This window comes from Heterocephalus glaber, unplaced genomic scaffold (assembly GCF_053883595.1).
Source record: "Heterocephalus glaber isolate CG9 unplaced genomic scaffold, H.glaber_assembly_v1.0 deba00000613, whole genome shotgun sequence".
NCBI lineage: Eukaryota > Metazoa > Chordata > Mammalia > Rodentia > Bathyergidae > Heterocephalus > Heterocephalus glaber.
Window position 1 is genome coordinate 927,532 of NW_028258152.1, and position 21,457 is coordinate 948,988.

Consider the following 21,457-nt stretch of genomic DNA (forward strand, 5'->3'; position numbering starts at 1 on the left):
GTTTCATATTCACATCATTATATATTTGCATCATTTCCTTTGGTACTATTTTGGTTCCCCCAGGCCCATTGCTCTTCAGCTTCTGCTTACATCAAAAAATGTTCTTTGGTCCCAAGTTCGATCCCCAGTACCAAAAAAAGAAAAGGTCTTTGTTAACTAATTGGAAAATATATTTTTCGTATAGAGTGTTTGGTGAATAAGGCATCCTGTAAAATAATTATGCTAATTTATTTGGGTCCTCCTACCAAGCTCACTCTGGTTGCCAACATTTGAAGGATTAACAAATGGTCAACTGTAACAAAAATCCTTTATCTTTGCCTGAAACTGCCTAAAACAAATGAAAATCATATTTGAGGGGTTTGGAGTACAGCTCAGTTGATAGATCACTTGCCTATCATGTGTGAGGCCCTGGGTCCAATCTCCAACAACACACAAACACACACACACATGCTCATTCACACAAATCATGCTTTATGCTGCATAAAACGTTTTGGAATCAACACAACTCAGGGTAAGACTTACTGTAAAGATTAACTGTCATTACAGATCATCTGAAGAAGTACAAGATCTGAAGAAGGATACCAAATGTATTCTGACTATCTATTAGTGCCTGGGTTTTTTTTTTTTTTAATTCCAGATAGTTATGGTTTTCTTTTTTCTTCAACACTCTTAAAATTAAAATGCAGAATGGACATACTTTCTATTTAGGTGTATTTCAGATTCAGATATTAGGAATATTCATCAGTGTCTGGCACGTGCATGTCTCTAAAATTTACAAACCTAGGGTTCCAGGTTTCAGGGATTTTGCTTCCTGTCCTCTAAATGTCTGTGGGGAACCAGATAGGAGCAGAAAATGTTGTATGGGTAGTGAGAGCGCTGTTCTTTATCCATTGGTGGAGCGGGACCTAAGTGGAAATGACCTTGGCCTCCATCCTCACCCCAACCATGGGCTCACTCTTGACCTCTCGTAGACCCCACAACCCAGCTCCTGTGGTGCAGTTCAGAGACACACCTTTCAGGGTTCTCCTGCTGGGGTTCATCTGTGAGACAACACCTTACTCATGAGGTTCAGGGTTCAAGGTTCAAGGTGAGAAGGAGCATTTCAGTCTCAGTTCCAACCAAAACCAGAAGCCCTGAGAAAATTCCCAAGGCCTCTTCTGTTCGTGAACAGGACGGGAAGAGAAGTGTTGTATATATTTGATTCTCCAGTGGACCGGAAGATGTCACCTGGGGAGACAACCAAGTCTTCTAAGCACCAGCTCTCTGAGGCCTTCTCATCTGATCCCACCCTGGAAGACCTCAACATTTTGTCATCGTTTGTGATCTTCCAGCTACTAAACCTACGAAAACCACTGTTTCCAACCCTTTGCCCGGCCACCAGTGACTTGGACGAATGATGTGTACATGCACGCGCGTGTATGTGTGTGTGTGTGTGCGTGCGCGTGCGCTTGTAACTGAGGTAAGGGGGAGGCAAAGGAAAGGCAATCTCCAACTCCACACCAGTTCCCAAGCCTCACACAGGTCAGAGTCCCTGGGAGTAGAGCCAACCATCTGCTTTGCTTTAAAAAATAAAAATAAAAACTTCTTAGAAAAAGGAATGTGCTATTAAGCCATCCAAAACTATGGATGAATCTTAAATGCATATTGCTGAGTAAGAGGAGCCAGTCCAAAAGGCTACAAACTGTATGATTCCATTTGTGACATTTTGGAAAAGGCACAACTATACAGAATGCCAAACACATTAGCGGTTCCTAGGGGTTTAGGGAAGCAATAGAATTAAGTAAAGAATAGGGGATTTTTTTTGCAGTAGTGGGATTATTCTGCCTGATTCTTGAATGATAAATACATGCCACTATGCCTTTTTCAAAATCCACAAAACTATGCGGCAGAAGGGTTGAACCTGCATATATGAAAAATTTAAAAATTATTAAAGAGGTCAAAGAATCCCAGGATAGAATGCAGACTGTGACAGAAGAATTGAACTGTATTACAGTTGTGTGAAATAACCCCCCCGATGGTCTGGGTGGAGGAACGTGTTATCCTAAGTGACACAGATGAATGGAGGTTATAAGACCAAAAGCAGAAGGAGGCTACGCTGTGTTGCACTCTACTCAGTAAAGTCATTGCCCCAGGGCTAGGGATTAGCGGTTCTGATGCTAGCTAGTACTTGTGTGTTCTGGAAGTGAATCTCTAAGTAAATAAAGGCACACAGTGGGAGCTGGGCTTCTCATTGTCAGAACTAGAGATTACAGACAAGTAAGGAGCAAAGACTGAACCACTTATACAGGAATGGATTAAAATTAGAGACATCAGTATCAATGCAGGTTTAGCTTAATATAGGTGCAGATGAACACATATAGACAAGTTACCAGGCGTGTGTCTCTACATAGGTCTGTGTATATAGATATATTTTTTGCTCCCTCACCTGAGAGGCCCTACAATCAGTGACACCCCAGAAGCAAATCTCATGCCTCCACGTTGGTTTCTAAAATTGTTCTACAATAAAAGGAACCAGAGCTCCTGGCTGATTGTAGATTTGAGCAAGGAATATACAAGGCACGATCAAAAGTTATAGTGAATGGTTAATTTTTTAAGTTTATTGCATGGGAAGACACTTTGTCACAAATCCCCCTCACTTTGAATACACTCATCCTACCATTCTTGCCACTTTCTGGAGCAGCTCCGGTAGTCCTCTTGTGGCGTCTTTTTTTTTTGGTACCAGGGATCGAACTCCGGTCCTTGCGCTTGCTCAGCAGGTGGCGAAACCACTGAGCTAAATCCCTGGCCCGTGTGGCGTCTTAATTGTGCTACTGTGGCTGCCTCCATACCACACCTTGAATCGATTAAAACTGTTCACCTTTCACAGTCATTTTGACTTTGGGGAGGAGCCAGAAGTTGCACTGTGCCAGATCCAGTGAATAAGGTGGACGAGGACCCAGTGTAATATTCTTGTGAACCTGACTTTCCTTTGGATGACACCAGGCAGCAGCATTCACTTGAAAGACACTGAAAAAGAAGCAGAATGGCTGCAGGAAGTGGCAAGAACAATGGGATTAGTGTGTTTGAAGGGAGGGGAGGATTTTGAGGAGGGTTAAAGGCAGAGTGTCTTTTACTGTAATAAATGTTTTAATTTAAACTTTCATAATACATTTCGATCACCTCTTATACAAGACTCTGGAGCATCTTGTAGTGCCCAAACGTGAAGACACTGTGATTGTTAATCTTGAGTGTCAACTTGACTGGACTGAGAAATGCCTGGGACATTAATAAGGCACATTTCTAGGTGTGTCTGTGAGGGTGTTTCCAGAGGCAGTTGGCATGTGGGACCGCAAGCCGAGGGGACCCGCCCGGAACATGGACAATGCCATACCATTGGATAGGTGGGGCCAAGATGGAGCAATGGCAGAAGGGGCACATGCGCATTCTGCGTGTCTCCTCTTCCTTCTTCCTTTCTGGCCACCAGAAGCTGGGCAGCCTTGTCCTGTCACCTGCTCCTGCCACCAGGATGTCCTGCTCACCACAGGGCCATAACAATGGAGCCAGCCAGCCACGGACTGATACCTCTGAAACCATGAGAAAAAGTAAACCTTTCTTCCTTTAAGTTGACTTTATCTGGCATTTTGTGAGCGCAGTGGAAAGCTAAGAAACACAGAAATGCTAAAAACAAAACAAAAACCCTACAATGATAGGAATATGTGAAAGAGATACAAGAGCTCCTAATAGCCAAAGTTGAAATTTGAATAGTAAAGTAATAGCAGCAGTAGTATTGGGCTATAGCCCAAAGTATAAAATAAATAACCATGAGTCCATATTGGTATAAATAAAGGGCTAAATAAATACATATATGGAAAATAGATAAACCCATGCCTCAGAGTTCCACAAAGTTGATGAAGACACTCTGCCCTTGAGAAGGATGTGATGGTCAAATTTTACTTGTCCATTTACCTAGGCTGTGGCACCCAGGTGTTTATCAAACACTAGTCCAGATGTTGCCGTAAAGGTATTTGATGGAAATGACTAACATCTGCCCCCAGTTGACTTAAAGTGAAGCAGATTACCCTGGATGATGTGGACAAGTCTCAGCCAGTCAGCCACGGGCCTGAAAAGCAGAAAGAGACTTCCTGGGAAGAAGAAATTCTGCTGAGGATGGAGTCGTCAGAGAGAGAGAGAGAGAGAGAGAGAGAGAGGATGTGAGGACGCGCTAGTCTGCTGCTGGCCTGCCCTGAAGGCTCTGACTTACCAGCCCCCACACACGTGTGGGGCAATTCCTTAAAATAAACCTGATGATAAGAATAGAGGAGACAGATTTGGGACATTGGGGTATTCTCTGTGCTATTGTTGTATATTTGTATATATTGTTGTGATTCTTGTGTGTGCGTGCACTAAGAGCACGGGAATTTTTAACAAGAGATACATGACTGGGTTGCCCCAGACCTGCGACTCAGAATCTCCAGGAGAGTAAGGAAATGGGGCCGATGAGTGGATGAGCAGAGGCGGCCTGCGTGAGGCTAAACTGCCACTCTGGATGGAAGGCGGAGCTGGGATGGGCGGTTGTAATCAGCGATGCACTTTGGATCCATGGGGTTTGGTGGGTTCTCTCTGAAAAGCTTCCCTCCTCTGCAGCGCTGTTCTACAGGACCCGGTGTCTTGGGTTCTAAACCAGCTGGGAAGCCGTGAATTCCGCACCCACCGCCGCCCTGCACCTGCACACGACGGTGGCGCATGCGCTGCTCTCCAACAGTGCTCTGTTCTTACCCCGCAGTTCCACAGCGTCAGTGGGATGCCCACCAGGAGCTTGTCCGACGAGATCTGCGCTGTCTGTGGGCAGAAGATCATCGTGGAGCTCAACGAAGAAGGACTTATCGAGAACACCTACCAGCTTTCCTGCAGCCACGTGTATCCTTTCCCGGGACTGGGCCTCCCTCAGCCTTGCTGTCCCCTCCCCTCCTTCTGTCCCTGCCTCCTGGGGCTTGCTCAGCTCCGTCCTCAAGCCCTACATCTTCATCCACCTTATTCTTGAGGCTTTCCAACAAGCCCTGCTGAATAACATATTGCTAACTAGGATGAACCTTCCCCACCATTTTCTTTTTATCAAGGACTCTAATGCCACGAGACCAAAGGCTGCAGTGTCTGAGCAGAGGGAAGCTGATGGAAGCCTCAAGTGAGCATGTAAAACCGAGAAAGACAGGGAGAGAAGGGCTGTGGGTGAGAAAATGAATGAAACGTAGAGGCTGCTGCATAACTCAAATCAGAGAGTGAAGTGTTAGGTGGAGCCCGGTGTAAGAAACATAACGTGTGCTTCTATCCTGGGGACTAACTTGTGGCCACAGTAGTCATAGGAGGAGCTAGTGGGAAAACGAAGCCTCCCTGTCAGCTTTCTGGAATAGGTCCTTTTGAAAAAGGATAATGCCCCAGGCAGCAGGGCACCTTCAATTACAGAAGGGGAGATCAAAATGTGACATTTGTTCTTGGGCCACTGGGCTCCTCACCTCTTAGGTCTCAGTTGGCTGGAGGAGCTCAAGGAGCCAGGTATCAAACAAATCCTGGGGCCCGAACCAGTATGGCCTGGGAACTCCAGGAAGCCTTGAGAAAACTGCTGGCATCAAGACACCTGACCAAAGCAGCCGGTGCTGCCCAAGTGTGTAACTGTAGATACAGGAGTGGTGCTTGGGTTGGCCAATGGTCCACATTTTAGTTTGCTCCCAAATGCACACAAGGGGGCACCGTTCATCTTTATTTTATAATGGACTCTCAATTTTATAACATTATCTCTACATATCTGGTCAGATCAAAGCTCTGGCATGAGATGGTTGAACCAGCTGCCTTTTCTCACCAAAGCCCGTCTAATGCAGTCAGTAATACCTAATGCCTTCAGTGTGCAGTGCCTCTATCCAGATTTGTTTAATGTGCCTCTAACAGAATTGTTTAATCTGGACAGTTTCCACTTATTCAATCCCAAGAGTCAAAAGCTGGTCCAAATGCATCTCAAATGTAATAGGAGTCTTTTCTCCAGCATTTAAGCCTTAACACTTCAAGGGAAGAAATACAAAGATAACCCATATGGAATTCTACAGCAGTTTTTTAGTACACCTTTCCCAAAAAACTATCAGTCTTAGTAAAAATTTTCCAAGTCTGGCCCTCGTCTTAAGTATGATTTACTTTTCAAATGTTGGAACAGAGCCCCCTCTGTGATTGGCCAGTGGAAATATTTTCTCTCTCCACCTTTAAAAGCCCTTAGGGATTGTTGTACATGCATGCACATGTAATGAAAGTGTAGTCATCTTTGAATTTGCTGTGCAGGGAGCATTATTAATGGTCCCTTTGAGCATGAGTCATATTAATGAGGAGTGGGCAGACACGGGTCATTTTAACAAGGAGGGATATCTGAGTTATCACTGAAGGCAGATCGGCCAGGGCGTGTGTTTTCCACATGGAGACTTGGAAGATAAAAGGGAATGCAGACATTTCAGGGCAGGCTCTGTGACCCCTGGACTCTCTATCTATCTGGAAGGTAAGGTAGTACCACAGCCCTTTGAATGAAAGGTTGTATGGGTTTGGGTTCAAAATCTTTGTTGTACAATTCCATTTTATCTTAATCTAACCACATTGTAAAAATCCCCCCAATTCCAACAACATAAAATAGTGGAAACTCTTAGTTTCCTAGAGAGCTGGTATTGAGGAGCATATTTCAGCTTTTGCCCGGGCTACACCTCCACTCTCCTGTTTCTTAGTGAGGGACCCTCTGCCTCAGTGCTAGTAACATGAATGTGTGGCAAATGGGTCAAAAGTTCATGTAATCTCGGCCCAGAAAGCCACCCGCCTGGAGAACAATGATGTAGAAATAGATCAACGGGATGGATCTAGTTCTAGTGTATCGTTTTTGTCCAAATTTGCAATACTGGGGAATCTAGAAATATTTACTTCTAAATGTAATTGATTTCAAGTGATTCATTCATTCTTCAGTCATCCAAATATTCATTAATTAATATTCCTTGGGCCCCTGTTCAAGGTGCTGAGGACACAGATGAATGTGGAATGGCCCCACGTGTGCCATGTGACTTAAGAGAGACAGTCAGGACACGGAACATCGTGATACATTAGGACAAGTCCCTCAGGGTTTATCTCAGCTTAGGGGACAAAGGGTTGAACTTTCCTGGAAAAGATGATGTATACAAATGAATTTGTAATACCTGGAGTTTGATAGGCTAAGTTGAGGGAGGATATATTCTATTAAAAATAATTGTCTTTTTATCAGTACTTTTTAAAAATGCAAGAAGCTTAAGAAGTTAATAAATATATTTGTAAATTTAGGGGTGGGTGGGGATATAGCTCAGTGATGATGCTCAATATGTATGAGGCTAAGGTTCAATCCCTAGCATAAAGACAAAAGAGGAAAGAAAAGAAAAAATATGTAAGCTTATGACTACAAATAATGTAAACTTGTCTAAGTCCCTAGGACAAGTCTGATTACATAGAAGGTTAACAAGTAATGCACAAAAGTAGAACTGGGAGATGCTACAGTGACTCCATCAGAAATGCACAGTAAAGGGATCTGGAACTGTGATGACACGTTTGCGTGAGATGCTACTGTACAAAAGCATCTTCATACTCTTTGTCTGACTTCCTGTAATCAACCACGGCAAGGAGAAGTCAGGCTAAAAAGCGAGACAAATTCCTTGGGGTCAGAAAGCTAATGCAGTTGCCAGGAGTGGTAGGGCCACTCACCTGTGATCCCAGCACTCAAAGAGATTGAGGAAAGACAACCACAAGTTCAAGCCCAGCCTAGGAAACTTAGAGACTTAGCAAGACCCTGTCTCAAATTTACAAATATAAAAAAGGGTTGGGGATGTAGCTGAATGTGAGGACCCTGAGCAAGGGAGGAAGGAAGGAAATGTGGCACTCACCCTACGCTCGCTGCCTTGGTCCTATAAAATCACCCGAACAAATGATGTACGAATGAAGCCAGGACTAATGATCCCTCTCACCCTCTGCTACTAGACTCCAAAGGCAGGGTTGTTTCCTTGTCACCGTGAAGTGGACATTGCCCTTTAGCATCTAGAACCTTCCCTAACAAGATCTTCAGCTTTCATGAGTTCTGCATCCGAGGTTGGTGCATCGTGGGTAAAAAGCAGACTTGCCCTTACTGCAAAGAGAAGGTCGATTTGAAGAGGATGATCAGTAATCCGTATCCTTTTAATAAAACCACTACAAAATACTACCATAAATGTCTCTAGGGACGCATGCTTCCATCTAAATTTTCATTATCTGTATATAGTTACAGCAGAAAACATCTGTTCTTTCTAAAATGTATTTCTAAATGCTAAAATTTCTTTTCTCATCTGTGCCTATTCTGCATAGGAAGTTAAGGGCCAAAAATCATCCCACTAGTTATGTTTCATATACTCCATGTTAAGGGATTTGGTGGCAATGTGATGAGACATTGCAAAAATAGCTAAAATATATGGAAGAATAATCAAGACAGACAAATGACTGTTTGGATGGATAAACGACTGGCTGGGTGGGTGGATGGATGGGTAGATCAATAGAAAAATTGGAATTGAAAATGTGAAAGACCCAAATGTGAACTAGAGTGCAGAGAAATATTTTAGGGCGTGCCAAATGTTATTACTATCAGAAATGAGTAGGTTCCTCCTCCTACCTCTCTTCTAAGGCTAAACCCTAATGATAATAATACTGGGAGGGAATAAAGACGCACAGACTTCAACTGCTTATGCCAGCAACTGGATTTTCGTAGACACCGGAGATGCCCAACTGAATAAATCCAAGCCTCACTTAGATCACAGGAAGGTGATGGCCCCGTCCAGACCCACCAGAAAGACTCAGCCCTCTACCTCACTGTCCCAGGCCACGGTGCCTCTTCCAGGAGGGAGAGGGGCTAGAACAGGGCCTGAGATGTCGGCATCGACTTGCCCAGTACTCTCTCGCCACAGGAGAGAGCCTTTCTGTGCTTGTGTTAATAGTCACCTAAACTGCACAGGGTTTGTGGAGACTCACTCCTCCCTCCCTGCATCCCTGTGCTCACCAACCCTAAATAGATGGTTTATTGCTGGTCACAGGCAGCATACTGAGCCCCACAAATCAGGGTTTCTAGGTGGGCATCGGAGGAGACCGGCTGAGTAGGTCAGTGCCAGCCTGGCACAGCCTGTTCCTTTCACAGGCCTGGTTTCTGTTGGTGAGTTAGTCCCGCGGAGGCAGCACTCAAGGTTGAAGGTGAGGGATGCCCCCTCCGCCTTGCCTCCTAGCCACTTCCTTCCCATGCCTGAGTCCTCCTTCTAGTAAGAGGAGCCCAGTCTGGGGAGCTGGGGGTAATAACTTATAAAACCCCAATGCAGACCACTCTGTTATAAAATTAGTGATGATATGATCATAAATGTCACCTTAAGTGATAGTTTAAATAACACCACAGGTGATTTGATTCTTATTAAGGGTGACTTGCCTATTTATATAATCTGGAGAGACTAAGATACTGAGTATTACATGTAGCCTTTTTGATTGAGACTCGGTATAAGGACAAGTTATATATGAAAAAGCTGCTCTTTTGGGTAAAATTGCCATCAGAGATGCTAAGTATTAATTAACTTCCCTTAGCAAAATTTATCAAAGATGCCAGAAAAATGTATGTCTCATCTATGAGCTAGTGTTATTCTTCCTAATATCCACCTAGTTCCCTCTGATGTGCTGACCATAGGAAAGTTCCGAGCTAAGTTTTTGCTCATTCACAGTAGCTTCTATTATCCTTGGTCTTCCAGTAGAGTCATTCTTCTCTTCGTCCTTCTTCTAGCATATATTCTTCTCTTTAGCTTCATTTCATAGGTTGGGATTTCATTGTAAACAATTTCAATTTATTTTTGGAAATTGTGTGTGGAGTAAATAACAATGATAACCACATTGTTATAAAAATCATGTAAAGGATGCTTTTTATTCTTTTTCAAAAAAAAAAAAAAGAATTGAAGATACAAGGTCTTGCTACTATGTTGCCCAGTCTGGCCCAAAAGTCCTAGGCTCAAGTGATCTTCCTGCTTCACCCTCCAGTGTAGCCGGGATGATCACCTATATCACCATGCTAGGCATGTGAAGGAAGAGCTTTTAATTGAGTGCACAGAACCAACAAGAAAGGAAATCTCTGTCCTTTACATTGCTTATGATATTTGCATATCACAACTGTGACTGTTTCGGCTATGTGGCCACATATGGAGCAACCTCCTTAACTGAGATTCAGCTGGGAGCGCACACATTTTTTGTATGGGCAAATCCTGGATTGGCTTCGTTATCTGGTGGCCTGGCAACCTGTGGTAATAGGAATAGTTCAAGGCATTAACTATTCACTGGGGTTAGAATAGTGCAGCCAGATTACCCCAGAAGCAATGTATTGCATGGCTGAAATTTTTTTAAATCCTTTCTCTCACCTTTAATAATGACTTTTTTTTTAATTTTAGAGGTGACCTCAAGAGTTTAGAAAACTTAATAAAATTTTGGATCATACTCAAAAGAACTTGTCTCTGTGGAAAGAATTGAAAGAAAAGCTGAACAATGGAATAAACAAGTAAAACACACCTTTTCCTCTTTCCCATTGCAATCTTCTAACCCACACATGGGCCCATTTGTTACACTCCACCATGGGCTTCTGGCCACTGGTTTGGCTGCTAGTGATCTCATCTAGGAAGTGTTTCCGAGGTCTTTAAAGCACTTCTCACATTCAGCATCTAGTTATAATTAATGCTTTCTAATCATTTCCACACCATCAAAGCAGTAGATGGAATATTTAAGTGTAACCACACATGTAGGGTTGGGCGCAGAAAGAAGCAGGGAGCGAGGACGGTGGTGTGAGAGCGCTGTCTTCTCTACTCTCTGTCCTGTCACCACCTGGAAGTCCTGAAACCACAGACCACTCAGGGTGGTAGCACTGACACCCTTGATCCTACTGCCCTTGAGCCTAGCACTGCACCATGAATCAATCCCAGCTTCACACACTCTAGATCCATCCACCTCTGAAAAAGCCCCACCTATGACTGCATGAGGACATGAAGACACAAGCCATAACATTCTGCCCCTGGCCCCCCAAAGACGCATCCACATCCCGTTATGCAAAGGCATTTAGTTCATCTCCAAGAGTTGCCAAAGTCCTAACAGTCTCAGCATCACTGAAAAGTCCAAGTCCGAAGTCTCCTCTGAGATTTAAGGCAAACTCTTAGTTGGAAGCCTCTACACAAATGAAAAGAAAGTTAAACACTTCCAACGTTCAATGGCACGAGATAGACATTGCCATTCCAAAAGGCACAAACGGGGATACAAAGGCATGGGACCAATTCAAGTCCTAAATCCAGCAGGCCAAACCCACAGTTTCACTTTCATTAAGTCCCATAGTTACACTTCCAGCATCTGTGGCAATCTTTGGCAAGTTATGAACCCCAAAGAGCTTAGGTGGCTCTACCCCTTCAGCACTGCCAGTGGTTGAAGCGCCCATGGCTTCCTCTGGAGCCAGCTCTGCTCCCTCTTTGCAGTTTTCCTCAGATGATCCACGTTCCTGGCTTCTCCAAACTCCTGGGGTCTCCACTGGACCCTCAGCTTCACACTCACAGCTTCACACTCTGCCCTCTCAGGGGCACAGTGCCTGGCCTGCCAGGCCTTCTGAAATCTGGGTGGAAGCCTCCTGACCCTACAACTCTTGCATTCTGCATGCACCAAAAACCCAACACCCCATGGCATTATGATGCCAAGGTCTGCTGCCAGCAGCCAGGCTTCCTTCTCTCTTGGCTCTAGGGGTCCAGTACCTATGAACCAAATCCCAAGGAACAACTTCTCTAGGCCACCGCCATTCTGGAACATGGTGCTCTGGGGCCCTTCTCAGAGCAAAGTCTTTCACTTTTGCAATTTTGAGGCTGGAGAGGTTGAAGTCCTGCTGCTTCTTGTGATGCCCTCAGGTCATCTTTTCTATTTTCCTGTTCTGAGGAGAAGGAACAGGATCTCAAGATCTCCTCTGCTCCATCTTTGCAGGCTGCAACTTTACTGGAGCTTCTTTTCTGGACAAACTCAAAACGTTTTAAATCATTCTGCTGGGCTCTTTGCTCTTGATTCTCAACATAAATCTGGCATAAAGCCTCCAAGAGTAGCACTGTCACTGCCCCAACATTAGACTGCTTTGAAATTTCTTCTGCAAGATTAATTAGTCTGCCACCTTTAATCTCAGTCTCAGGCACAGTCTCTGGGCATAGGCAAAATTCAGACAAACTTTCTGCCAAGGTATAATACACATCATCTGGAGTCCAACTGCCAATGCAGTCCTTCTTTCCAGCAAAGAATATTTGACCCTGGTCTTTACTGGCATCATTTCTATCAGCCTTCTGGTCTTCTGATCTCTGATAAGAGATACTTGATGGGAGACCATCAAGTACAGCCTCAGGCATTCCAGCTCTACTTTTTCAGCCAGCATCTCATCCTAACTTCCCCCTTCCCACAAGACAGTTCCAAAAGCCCAAAAACCACATGGTCAGGTACAGTCACAGCAATGACCCCACTCCTGGTCCCAAAATCTGTATCAGTCAGTGTTTATTAGAGAAACAGATATAACACAAATTATATAAGTATATGTAAGAATTTACAAGATTGGCTTACAATAGCCACCCACAGAGTTGAATATGGAAGAATGCAGAGGGTCTGTCTGCACGCGGGAGACTGACGGATCCAGTTGAAGGTCTGGAGCTCACTCCAGTGTCCCATGTGAGGAAGATAATAAGAGGGAGAGGAGGTGGAAAGGCAGGTAATAGGGGGAATAAATATGAGCAAAATGTAAGTATTGAAATCCCCCCAAAGACATGAAACTAGGGAGGAGTGTGGGGAAGGGGAAAAATGGCATGGGAAAGGGGGTAAAATATATTATTCTGAAAATATATTATGCTTATGAATCTGCCAAAATGAAATCCATAGATCTTTATAACCAATTTGAAAAGTTTTTAAAGATCCAACAAATAACAAGGAATGCTATTAAGAAATAGGCCTCATATTGATCTCTAGTGTTTTTGACACTTACTTTTATGGATAGCTACATGAGGGTAGCTTCTAGTACCCTTTAGACTATGGGCAGGTAAAGCAGTTTTTATCTACATGGAATTCAAAATGGCCTTCACCATTCAGAAATGTTATATGATCAGTGTGTTAGTCAGTTTCCCATTACTCTAACAAATACCTGAAATAACCTAAAAACAGGACACATTTATTTTGGCTCATAGTTTAGGAAGTGTCAGCCTGTGGTTGTTTGGCTTTGTAGCTTTGGGCCTGCCATATGTCATAGCAGGAGTGTGTGCCCAAGGAGACCTGTCCACTCCATGGTGGTGAGAAAGCAATGTGGGGAAAAGGAAAGGGCCGAGGAGCGCACGTCCCTTTCATGGACACATCCCAGTGACCTACCTTCCACTAAACGCCATTAAAGGTTCTAGCATACCTAACAGCCCACAGGCTGTCACCACTATTTCCGTGTGACCCAAAATACTGTACAACAATCTCTGAACAATCTCAGAAAAAATAATAAAGATACAATTTTTGTATGTTTATATTATTTACAATCTAATCCTAATTTTCTAAAGTAGTATGTACATGTACATTGAAAAAAATATTGGCAAGTTATATACTACAAAGTTAACAGTGGTTATTCCAGGTGATGGACTCAGAGTGAACTCTCATTTTCTTTTATATATTCTTATCTGTTTTCCAAAATTTCCATAGTGAAAATGTTTAACATTTGCAATAAGAAAAAAAAAAGATTATTTTAAAGGTAATTTTAAACCTATGAACTATGAAGCTATTGCTATAGCTGTTGAAATTTTCGAAGTTAAATATGTAGATCACGTCAAGGTTAAGTCTATTTGGTGCTGTGATAGTTAATATGGTGCTAATTAGCAAATGGGAAAGCAAAGCCGAAGGTTTGTTATTGTGCTGGTTCTCTGGCATCTCCTCAAGTTCCCTTCTTCTGAACTTGTCTGGCTTTTTGTTGGCTGGCTTATGTTTCCTCCACTACATTCTCCTGGGAGTGTGTATGGAAGAGAAGCACGACATGAGCTCTCTAAGACTCATGCCTGTTATCACTTAACAAAGTTCTTTCTTTAGGGTATTTTTCTGTAAACACCAGGATCCCTCATATCCATGCTAGTACCCATAACAGGAAAATATCCATTTATAAGCCATAATATAAAAAGAAATGAATCACCTCCTGGAAAATAATACCATCTGCTGACATGTACTACCAGCATCCTTCCTGCCCCACACAGGCATCCGTGGTCCTCATGCTCACTGGTTTGGTAGCCTTGCTCTCCTCACCCCCAGCTGAAAAGGAATGGTCACCAGGGAGCATGGGCTTGGTAGATCACTGCATTTCATACTCTCAGGACCCTGGCATTGTAGCGAGCACCATCCCATTTTAAAGTCAGGAACAGATTGGAAGTCAGATCAAGCCAACGTCACGCATCTACTAACACAGGTCTTCCTAAATCCAGAGCCCAGGAAACCACATAAACTGAGTTCTGGTTGAGAACAGAGCTGGGGTTAGAGGACTTTCATTCCCTTTCACCGTCGGGAGAAGAGAGCCACATAGAGTCAGGACAGGGCTCTTAACAAACAATGGTACATTCAAATTCAATGTATTATTAAGTCTTGATTATAAAAAGTAACACATGATAGTAGTATCTATGTACAGATTGTGTTCCAAACTATTTTTGAGTCATGGTAAAGAACCTCTAGGTATATAATTATTTTAAAATCTATTTTGCTCTCACATAATTTTTTAAAAATTTCCAGGAAAAAATGGAATGTTTTTAAAGAATTAGAAACTAGACTTTTCACAGAAGGAAAAGCAACAAATGCATGTGAGGGAACAGACAACAATAGTAAGCAGACACTGATGAGAAATCAACAGGTAGCTAAGGCTGAGGAAGACCAGAGTCAGGATGTAGGAGACGCCTTTCAAAGTCTTCCAAACTAAATACTTTATTTATCTCAATGGTTTTGTTCTGATAGTAAGACAATGTTTGCTGTCTCATGTGTTACATACTCTATGGCTGGACAAATTATCAAATTCCCAGAAAGACAGTTCACATGAAAACCCTCTATGTATTTTGCATACTGAAAAGTTTAACTGGGAACATACTGCCCTTTTTCTAGGAATAGCAACAAGTTTGGCTGAGTGCCCTGAGATATTTCGCCTTGTTGATCTCGAGATCAGTTGCAAAAGAGGTGACAGCAGTCTCTGCAGAAAGCTGACAGCACAGCCATTGGCAATCGGCAGCCCATTTGTGCTATTTCCTGGCAAACTAAGCCAACTGCTACAGATTATTCAGGTGCCAATCATGGACTTAGATCATGATTATCTCCTACATTAAAGGGAAAAAATCATTTAAAAAAATCTGGTAACAGTTTTTATAAAATAGCTCTCTAGACAAAAAAAAAAAAAAAAAGAAAGAAAGAAAAAAAAAAGAAAGAAAGAAAGAAAAAAAAAAAAATGCAGTCGTAGTAAGCGAGCCATTCCCGTTCCCGCGCATTCCTGCGCCCTTTGCACAATCACGTCACGGTGAACTTGATCCAGTTGGTGGAACATGGGCCTTGCGTGACCCTAGGCCTTGATTGCCGTCCTCAGGTTTGCCCAGAAGCCCTCCCGCCGGGCCTCTTCGGCCGGCCACTCCAGGTAGGTCCTGGTGTTCATGATCTTCCGCAGCTTGCAGAAGCGCTGCGGGACGGCCTGCCTCGCGATGGGCTCCAGCAGGACCAGGATGGCAGCGTCGTTGTTCTCGTCAAAGAGGCGGGAGTGGGAGAAGTCCAGTTCATACCTACACCACTCGCTCTTCACGAAGTTTTCCGAGAGCACAAACACCGTTTTGTGGCTCTTTTCGATGCAGTCGATGATGTTGTCGATGATCCACTTGCCCGGGACGAAGTCGCGCTTGTGGAGACACAGGCGGAGCGGGGGGTCGCAGTGCTCCAGCTCGCGGACCAGCAGGTCCTCCACCCAGCAGGCGTCGCGCTCGCTGTAGGACACGAAGGCATCGTAGCACAGGTCGCCGCGGGGGGCTCCGCGCGGCTTCCTCTTGGCCTGCAGCCAGGCCCACATCATCTTCAGGTACCACAGGCCGTGGAGCCGGCGGCACAGCGCCCCGGCCAGCAGGAGCAGCAGGAGCAGCGCGCAGCACACCACGGACACCAGCATCGCCCGCTGGCACTCGAAGGCCGAGAGCCGCGTGTCCCGGACCCGCTGGCCGCGCACGTGGGACGGCGAGTCGCACACGTAGCCAGCCGGCCAGTCGCTCAGGACCTCGGGCAGCCCTGGCTGCTCCCGCGTGAAGGCCAGGAAGTCACAGGAGCAGATGAAACTGTTGCCGCCAGCTTCCAAGGCCTTCAGTCTCTGAAAGGAAAGCAGTTCCTCCTTGGAGAGAGTATTTATCGCATTCCTGCTGATCTTCAAAACCTGCAACACGGGCAACCGGGAGCCCTCTGGGAGGGTCTTCAGCTTATTTCTAGAAATGTAAAGTTCTTTGAGTTGAGGCAAACGCAAAGAAAGAGAACTGAGATCATTATTGCTCACATCTAAGATTTCCAGCGTCTGGGGGATGCAGCTGGTTAAACTGTGTATTTGTGTGCTAGACAGGTTCAAGTCGCTCAGTTTTTCTGGCCACTGACAAATTTCAGGCATAGAATGAAAACTGTTCTTACTGATATCGAGGCTGGTTAGGTTTTGCAGAGTCAGCAAAACCTGTCCAGTTTTTTCTATTGATGTGAAATGATTTTTCCTTAAGACTAAGGTCTGTAAGGATGGCCAGCCACCCTCACAGGCTGAATTTCCCAAATTTTCTTCAACCATCAAATTTTCACTGAGATCCAAGTATTCTAATGATTTCAAATGTCGTGAAAGTGAACAAGGAACCAAAAATACCTTACTGTTTTCTAGTGTGATTCGTTTAAATCTTTCTGTGAGTAAATATATATTACTGAGATCATAAAATAAGTAGAAATTCGGAATATACAGCCTCCGAATTATTATTGTTTCTGCTTTTCTTAGATACATTTCTTCTGTCCCAGAGGTCCTAAAATTTCCAATTCCATTATAAGTGCAGTCCTCAAATTCTATCTCCAACAATTCAGAGATATACCCTGAAAGTTTCAGAATGTCAGTAAAACTTTCATCAGCAAATTTCACATTTCTGAATGTAAACTTTTTAATCGATGGATTTGCTTCACTGACAGGCAGCTCTGAAAACCTGAACGTATTCAAATTGGTACCACTCAGTTCCATATGTTCCACAGAACCTAAAATATCTGCGAAAATCTCCAGCAGTAAAAGGGACTCCCTCATGTGAAGGGCCAGATGACTAATCTTCTGAACTGACTTCAGACTTTGTGGCTCATAACTCTGAAGATTTGATGCCTCAATCTCAAGTTCCTCAAGAAAGGTGAGTCCGGCAAAGTCTATTTTCTGCATCCTCGTGAAGGCATCACTTCCTACCCTCAAGATCCGCAAATTTGTGAGGTGAGAAAACAGAGATGCTTCTCCGAGTGTTTGGTAAGGATTTCCCAGTAAGTTTAAGAATTTCAAGGAGGAAAGGGGCCTGAACCAAGAGGATGATAATTTAGACAAGTGATTTTTGGATAAGTCCAAATGCTCAAGACTGCCCAGGGAAAGAAAGGCATCTTCCTCTATTTCGTGAATTCCACTGGACATCAGCACCAGAGCCTTGAGGTTCACACATCTGTGCAGATTGCTGCGGCTCACACAGGTGATCCTGTTGTTGGACAGATCAAGGCTTTTCACGGCTGCTGACAGCCCTGAGGGAATGGAGTTGAAAGACCTGGAACGGCCATCACAGACACCAGCTGGGTCACAAGACAGAGAGGCCTGACCAGAGGGTCCTTCCTTGGAAGGGCTGATCACGACCCCCAGGAGCCACACGGTCCACAAAGCATGAGACATTGTCAATGATTCAACCTATAAATGAAAGAGGTTCAAATGAGACTGTTTGACGGCATGTTATAATTCCACTTCTCAAGAAGTATTTTATCAAGCCTAATGCACACCGGAAATGATGGGAGAATGGAACATATAAGTGAGGGTGAAAAATGAATTCCCTGACACATTCGGCAGCACTAAAAGATACTCGACCGCTGTGCACAGGTAAAAGTACAGCCATCTGGGACTGAAGAAGGACTCCACAAACACGAGCTGAGAGAATGAATGAGATATATGAATGGAGCAGTGGCCAACACGCAGTATAATGAGCAATACTTGAAATCCTCTCCCTTTTTAGGTATGCTTTTTCGCTGCGTCAGTGTCATCGGAGCACATGGAGACCTCAGACATGCTAACCACAACTCTGCCTGGACAGCAATGCATTCCGCGAAGCTCCAGGAAGAGCATGCTCTTGACCCAAGACAGCCTCAAGCCACCCACCCCTGCCCTGCTCCCATTCCTAGAGGCAGGGAGGATGTGGGGAGCCCCAGGCAGAGCAAAGCAGTTTGCTGGGTTGAAGGACACTCGGGCGGTCAGAACCTTCTCCTCCTGCAGACTAATGCAGAAAGCAGTGTTTGATTGGCTCCTGGTTGGGTTGTTCAGACAAATGTGAAGGAAGTATAGCTGTGTGCACAACAAATGCCCATTTGCTTCCATCCATTTGAATCCAACAGACTTCTCTCTGGCCCCCCTCTAGAACCTATTTCCTTCTCTAGCTATACTGAGTGTCTTACTTTCTCGTTGCTGAGACAAAATACCCAACACCTAAAGTTAAAAGGGGAAAGGCTTATTTGGCTCACAGTTTTTAGAGGCTTCAGTTCATATTTGGCTGGCTTCAAGGCAGGGTGGCATGGCAGAGGGGCAACAGTTCAAGGAAGACTGAAGGTAGCAAAGCAAACAGGGAACATTAACAGCATCTTTCTTCCTCTTTTATTTTACCCAAAATACTGGGATTAGGGCGGTGCCAAACCAGTCAGCAGACTTATTCAGTAATCACACACCCTTGATACCAGCATCACACACTCTAGATCCAGCCACCTCTCAAAAAGCCCTGTGACTGCATGAGGCTTGGGGACCTCTAGACCCAAACCCTAACACTGAGCAACCCTGTCCTTCTCATCTGTGTGATTTTTTCTGTATTTGTTCAGTGGAATAACTCTATAAAAAGTTAAGGTAGTTAACTACATTAATAAAACTTTTTATGAATGGACCTAACTACTCACATTCACAGAATCTAAGATAATTTATAGGCCTAAGCTATATATATAATTTGCAGCCACACACAATGCAGTAAAACTTTAAGAATTAAAAACATGAACATGTTTGGTTTGGGAATTCAAGCACTGTCTGAGCCAGAATTTTTATGTTCACATCAATGCCATTGCTTTGCATCTCCATTCTTTTGTTTAGATAAAGGAGTCACTCTATGCACATTTGTTCTGGATTATCATTTTCTCATCAGCTATTTTAGACATAATTGGAATACAATAAATTGCACTTAATGAGTGTATACAATTTGGTGAGTTCAGACATACGTATACATTCATGGCTGTATCATTGTAAGCGTATCCATCACTTCCAAGGTTCTTCACTCCCATAATAGAATCTGTTTGTCTTCATCCTTTAGTGCTGCTATAACAAAAATCCCTGAGCCTGGGTCATTTATAAAGAATAAAACTCTGATCCTTAGAGGTGGGGGCTGGGCTGTTTGTTCTCAGCCCCCAGGAATATGCCTTGCTGCTGTGTCCTCACATGGCAAAGGGGCAAGACAGGTTTGCCTTGATCTGGAGCTTTGTTGTGTGCCGATCCCATTCCACTTAGTAAGCTCCCGAGGCCAGGCCTCTTAATTCTGTGGCACAGACTTCCCATTTTCTTGGCCTTACTGATCTTTCATCTGCTTTTTACATCAGTTTCTAGAGAGAGATAAACCCTGCACCGTATAGATTAGTCACCCCATAGATCTGTCCATTGGCTATATCTTTTATGCCATGTTACAGGTGCTTATAAATTCAGAATCTCTTTTCAGTGAAACTTTCAGCCTTATGAAATGTTCCTCTTTACTCTGGCACTGATTTTTTTGCCTTAACATCTACTTTGTCTGATACTACTATATAAACAGCTTTTTTGATAATCAGTTGGATGCTTTAACTTGAAATCTTTCAGTACCCTTATGAAATGCATCTCTTTCAAACAGAATGTGATGCTAGGTTGTAATTTTTAAGTCCCACTCTCAATATTAGTCTGATAATTATAAACTCTAGTCCTTTCCATTCAATACAGTTACTGATCTGTTGGAATTTAAACATTGTACTATGGTTTTCCTTGTCTCGCCTATTTTATGTTCTCTTATCTTTCTTGCCTTCATTTAAATTTGGGGGTGATTTTTAGCATTAGCTTTCTGTCCTGTTAGTTTATTTATAAGTAAAATAGTACCAAAAAAATAACTGACAGCTTGGGAACTTCCAAAATATGCTGTGGAAATTCTGGCAATTTTGTAACATAGGAACACCCTAAAAAGTTTAAGATGTACATGTTACTTGGAACAGGAAGGAACAAAATACTGATGACGAAATCATTTTCCAAGAGTCACGATGTTTGCTATTTCCTTTTCCTTTTTTTTTTTTTTTTAATGGTCTCCGTTTTCAAGCCAGGCCACCCTATTTACCAAGTGTTCTTTTGCAGAACTCTTAGTAACAGAATCAAGACCTGCACGATTTAAAATCATCTCAGTAGGATGGGTTGTTTACACCCAGTACAATTTTTTAAGAAAGAAAAACTCTTTCCTGTCTTGCATCTAAATTCTAAACCCAAGTCTCAGAGAAGGCGAATTAGTTGTAAGGGGGACTTCAGAGCATTCTTTAAGAACTGACTGTGCTGAAATACTCAAAGTGGTTTTCTAAGCAGGGCTCTAACTCCGATCCCGCAGGAGTGAGTGGCTGGACTCCCGCGGGAAGGAGGTGCGGTGAAGCTGCCCCTCTTCTGAACCATGGGCCTGAAATCCAATCTGTTTAAATTCCGTCCCACAAGTACCCGGTGATCAACGACACACCCGGGGCAGGGAACGCGGCTCGGAGGCTCCCGGCTCAGCCAAGACCCGCCCCGACCCCCAGCACCAACCCCAGCGGCGGGAGGAGGGCATGGTGCCCACCGAGTCTGCTCCGCAGAGGGGCGCCCGGCTGTACCTGAGGCCGGAGGTCCGCGCTGCGGCGCCGCCTGCCTTCCGGAGCGCGGGGCGGTGTGGGGCTTCGGTCGGCCGCAGGCGGCTGTGCCCTGGTCGAAACCGCCGGTCAGGCTGCCCCAAGGCGGAAGAAACCCACAGAGGGTACCAGCTGGGCAGGGTTGCCGCGCTGGGAAAGGAGAACCGAGAGTTAAAAGGCCCCGTTTGGGATTTCCCGTAAAACACTGGTCACTTTGGCCCAAAAAAAAAATGAAAGGCCCAACCAGCATTTTCTT

General features: G+C 44.1%; 2 protein-coding genes across 11 annotated transcripts in view; one reads left to right on the forward strand and one right to left on the reverse strand.

The window, feature by feature from the left end:
- Positions 1-10,503, forward strand: part of Rnf175 (ring finger protein 175) — a 50,468-nt gene extending 39,965 nt beyond the window's left edge. For all 9 annotated transcript variants that reach the window (XM_004869208.4, XM_087205755.1, XM_087205752.1 and 6 more), the window contains 3 exons: positions 4,763-4,896; positions 8,084-8,185; positions 10,241-10,503. In XM_004869208.4, coding sequence (XP_004869265.1) covers positions 4,763-4,896; positions 8,084-8,185; positions 10,241-10,361 — 357 coding nt within the window. In that variant the 3' untranslated portion in view covers positions 10,362-10,503. The remainder of the gene's footprint in view (positions 1-4,762; positions 4,897-8,083; positions 8,186-10,240) is intronic.
- Tlr2 (toll like receptor 2) overlaps positions 1-21,457 on the reverse strand; it is a 68,226-nt gene that overhangs the window by 4,085 nt on the left and 42,684 nt on the right. The window contains exons 2-3 of one of the 2 annotated variants that reach the window (XR_015449065.1): positions 21,187-21,351; positions 1,013-17,983 (exon numbers count right to left, since the gene is read on the reverse strand). Coding sequence is in view for 1 of the 2 variants with exons in the window: in XM_021247873.2 (XP_021103532.1) it covers positions 15,620-17,968 (2,349 nt within the window). In the remaining variant the exon portion in view is untranslated. Of the gene's footprint in view, positions 1-1,012; positions 17,984-21,186; positions 21,352-21,457 lie in introns of those variants that run through there. The other variant, XM_021247873.2, reaches the window with a different exon arrangement.